At 41.3% G+C, this 4693-nt stretch overlaps 1 protein-coding gene across 2 annotated transcripts in view; it reads left to right on the forward strand.

Moving 5' to 3' along the window:
• Positions 1-2631, forward strand: part of LOC123016529 (caspase-14-like) — a 23958-nt gene extending 21327 nt beyond the window's left edge. Inside the window, exons 7-8 of one of the 2 annotated variants that reach the window (XM_044417030.1) lie at positions 863-951; positions 2486-2631. In XM_044417030.1, the coding sequence (XP_044272965.1) occupies positions 863-951; positions 2486-2564 (168 nt within the window). In that variant the 3' untranslated portion in view covers positions 2565-2631. Of the gene's footprint in view, positions 1-862; positions 952-2456 lie in introns of both variants that reach the window. The other variant, XM_044417047.1, reaches the window with a different exon arrangement.
• Positions 2632-4693: the final 2062 nt, after the last annotated feature.

Genomic DNA, 4693 nt, shown 5'->3' on the forward strand with positions numbered 1-4693 from the left:
CAAGGTGATCAAACTGGTCAGTCCTAGAGGAGATCAACCCTGACTGCTCTTTAGAAGGCCAGATACTGAAGATGAAACTCAAATACTTTGGCCACCTAATGAGAAGGAAGGACTCCCTGGAGAAGAGCCTAATGTTGGAAACAATAGATGGCAAAAGAAGGGGATGGCAGAGGATGAGGTGGCTGGATGGAGTCACCGAAGCAGTCAGTGTGAGGTTAAGTGGACTCCGGGAGATGGTGGAGGACAGGAAGGCCTGGAGGAATGTTGCCCATGGGGTTGCAATGGGTCGGACATGACTTCGCGACTAACAACAACAACAACAAAAGCCCATTAAGAGCTCAAAGTTCTACAATGGACCATCACAAGTTTCATGGAACTAGTCCATAAGAAAAGTATGAACTGGATTCCTATTGGTTTATAGTTCATAAATGTGATTTTAATTGCTTGTAAGCTGTCCAGAGAGCCCAAGTGTGGGCTAATGCAGCAGCAGCATATAAATTAATACATAAATAATAAATAAAGCTATAGACTGTTGCTTAATGGAACACTCCTCTCTCTCTCTCTCTCTCTCTCTCTCTCTCTCTCTCTCTCTCTCTTTCTCATATGGATGGCAAAAAAGGAGTGATTTGGGCAGGAAAACTAAGCATCTCCAACTCCAGAGTAATCTAGATCATCATGAAAACAGTTAAGACTTTAGCCTTTAAAATAATAAAAGGAAATATTGTCAACAAGATTATGGTTGGCATAGTGGTTGGGTTTTTCATTTTATGAAAAGCAATCCTTTCTTGAAAGAGCTGTGAAAGAAAAGGTTAGAAATACTTTGTGAAGACTATTTCCAAGAAAATTCCTTTTCTTCTTACAGATGGCTGTGCAATCTTCATGTTTAGACAGAGGAAAAGACCCCAGCATCCCACAGCCAGAGAGCAAAGCAGGTCCCTCCTCTCCTATCAGGTACCTGGTTTGAGTGTTTGCACCTGGGTTAAGCAGAGGTGATTTTACCATTGCACTTTCAATCAGGCATGGTCCAGTGGTGAAAGAAAAGTTGGCTAGGCAGCTCTGCTGTTGTTTAATCCCACTGAAACCATTTATTGGCCCACGGTTTTGTTTATAGCCACCTCCTCCAGCCTGATGAACTCCAGTTGTCTGGGGCCATGCGCTTGATTTCAGGTCACCCCTTCAATGATATGCCACCCAGCTGGCTAAAAGCAGCCCGGCCATCTAAAACACATGACCCACAGGCTGCCTCCTAATTGGTCGAGCCGGCCAAACTGTCTGTGACATTCAAATTCACCAAGAGGATCGGGATGCTGCAGTTCCCAGTTCTGGCCACTGGAGGGTAGCCCAATGTCAGCATGGACATCCATCTCTCTGAAAAAAGAACCTATGGCTTGTTATTGGGTTGTGAACCCTGGGCTGTTGAAGCTGTGGGGTGTCATTACATGCAAATCCAGTACTATGGGTTGTTCATGGCTTGTTTCTTCAGCCAGTAGCGGCAGAGTGTGGGAGGGAAACCCTCAGCTAGTCTACATGCTAGTATTACAACACCACAAAGGCATTTGGAATACAGGGAGGAAGTAAGCGAAGGAAAGAAACCCCACACTGCCTTTGTTTGACCAGCTCCTAGATAAATCTGGGGTAGGACAAGAAACCATAGGTTAAATGAAGCAGGTTTTTGGTGTAAGCTAGAAACTGTGAATGAAAGTGATCAACAGCTGAGTATGCATTGACTATTTAAAGCTGTCTCATGTGATGATCCTTGTTCATGTGTAGCATTGGTTGCTCTGCTAATGCTGAAAGTCCCCAGAACTATGCAGAAGTAAATTATATGGGGGCATCGCCATAACACATCCCTCAGTTAAATAACCACACTGAGCAATTCCTTGCGATCGGAACCAGTCTTTGGGGTAATTCTAAGCAGTGAGTATGCAGCAAGTAACTATCTGTGCTCACCTCATGAGCATTATGGAAGGCATCCTGTTCTGTGCAAGTGGAGGGGAGTTTTATAAAGTATTCACATGTTCCTTCCTCATAAAATGGTTAGCTTTTAAGGTGTTTAAGAAAATGATGCTACAAGAGAGCTGTTGGGCAGTATAGAAATTAATTAATTAATTAAAATGGTAAATGACAGACTAACTTAGCTACCCCACTCTGATGTATTTTTACTGGCCTGGATGCATATTTCATTATACAGCTTCCATAAAGCCTGATCCTGCCTAATCTTGTAATCTGGACGGGTGAGTTAAATGTTGTGAACTCCCTAGAAAGCTTTGGCTATGGGTAGTATAGAAATACAATTAATAATAATACTTAAAAGACCCAATGAAAAGTTAGGCTTAACCAGCAGTAGCCCAATTTTTGAGCATTTTGTAGCCACATCTCTTGCTGACCCCTAGAGGGCAGTATAATCTACAGTTTTAGTTGCATTCTGGGTGATGCACCTTCTCTTTATCCTCAAGGTGACAACTTTTGCTCCTATCATTGCTAGCTATTTGTCACTGGCAATTCATGTCAAGCCTGCGGAGACGTCCCTGGACAAGCTTCTTCTCAGTTCTATTCATACATAAGCATAAAAAAATCACAGAAGATCTTCAGCCTTTCCTTCCAGAGGTATGAAGAAATGGTGACTAACTTGACACAAAAGTGTTGAAGAAGTGAAAAATTACAAAGGGATATAAAACCAGACCAAAAAAAAAAAAAAAAAAAAAGCGTGGAGGCAAAGTCAGAATCTAGCATAAGTTAAATATGTTCAAGCCCACTGGAATCAATGAGGTTGAGAACACTGTTCTGCACTCGATTGTGACTTTTTGGCATGATGCAGCTGAGTCATTCCAGAAACTCAAACAGCACTAGTGAAGGTCTAGTGGAATCTCTCCATTGTGCAAGGGAATTATGCATTACATTTCTGCAGCTGGTCATACAACCTCTTGCAGAAGCATAATGCATACCCTTGATTATGCAAATATAACTTTATTGGGATTTTGCTACACATGGTTTGAAACTTTTTCGAACTCAGCATCTTTTGTGTTAGCAGGATGTCTTGGTTGGGTGCAGCCCCGTTTTAAAAAAAGAAAGCCAAAGATTCAAAGGAAGTGTCGAGGTGAGCTTGGATGGGTGGGTGGGGGCTGCAGTTTCCTGATAGTGTTTTGTGGAAACATGATGTGGAGTTTCTTGGAGGCAAGGAAAAGAGGGGTCAGGATTGTGAAATGGAGTTACTGTTATTTCCTGGGTCCAACATCAGAAACGTACCAGCACCATCTTTAATCATACAACATCTGGCATTGTTTAGCTTACAAAATGAGTGGGTTGGGGGAAGACAATAGAGGTATAGAAAATTAGACATGGTGTGAAGATAATGGAGAGAGAAAATTTTCTCCCTCTTTGCTAATATTGGGAAGTTAGTGCAAGATGAGATTAGGCTCTGACATGAAGCTAGGCAAGGGAAGACCATCCTGCTGGTGCACATAACTCAGGACTGATTCACGCATGACCTGGAGATCATTTCCATGTAAGAAATGGCATGCATACCCTCACTGTCAAAATTTGGAATAGATGTGCATTAAGATGCAAGTACATACATTAAGAATCCTGTGTTAAGCTTGGGCCACATAAGACAAAGACAAGCATGAGGTAGCCAGAGGGACTGTGCTTATGTTGGCATCCTAATAGCTCAGCGAATACTGTTGAGGATAACTTAGATGGTGGAGGACATTGGAGTAGCTGGTTTTTCTGTGCGACGCTATTGCTGTGGACTCTGCAGCTCATGCTAGGCCCTGCCAGCTATGTTGACCACAAGAAAAGGAAAGAAAGATTATTTTCACAAGAGCAATCATGTTGTTTGAAGGTAACCCATACAAATCCAAGTCTGGATTGAATCCCAGACCTAATTGCAATTAGATCCTATTGAAATCAGTTGGACAATTAGCCATGCTTTTAAATCCCACTGATTTCAATGCAAACCAAGTACAACTACCAGTGAAAGCCTATACTAATACTTTTACTAGAAAAGAGTCCTATCATATTCAATGGGACTTAGACCAAGCTGCATAGAATTAGAACTGAGTTGTAACTTAGTCTCAGAATGCAGTTGTGAACAGGTGTTAGAAGTAGAGGCAGTATGAGGCAGATTTTTTAAGGTAGAATCAGATTTTTAAAAAGCATTTATAATATCATATGGTTAGTAAATGGAACAATCAGACATTTTAAAATCTGCAATAAAATGCACATAATGAAAAGAATAAATCAAAACAAACAGGTCCATACACAGCAGAGATTTTTCATAAAAGCATTTTTGGAATAAAAGTGTTCTCAGAACATGATTAAAAGAAGTGGGTTGGAGGGCTGATGGCTTTCCTTAGGAAGGGAATTGCAGTTTTGGTGTCACTACCAGGATGATTATTTTGATACTCACCAAACAATTCTGATTTAATGGAAGACCAGAGAGCAGAACCTGAGAATACCATTATACACCAGTAAGTTCATGTAGACCAAGGTAAATATACAGTGGTGTGAAAACAGTTACATGAGCTTGGAACATATATCTGTCTCAGATCATAACGAGCTATGCCCATGTTAGTAAGATCACTGTGACTGCAGCAGTGGAACAGTTTGCCTCAGTCCTTTTCTTGCAAATTGCTCTGGATGAATGATTCATTAGTTACATCTCTAGTAAGGCATAGAAATGGGCTGACAATTT

Source organism: Varanus komodoensis, unplaced genomic scaffold (genome assembly GCF_004798865.1).
Source record: "Varanus komodoensis strain SLA01 unplaced genomic scaffold, ASM479886v1 scaffold10, whole genome shotgun sequence".
Classification (NCBI taxonomy): Eukaryota; Metazoa; Chordata; class Lepidosauria; order Squamata; family Varanidae; genus Varanus; species Varanus komodoensis.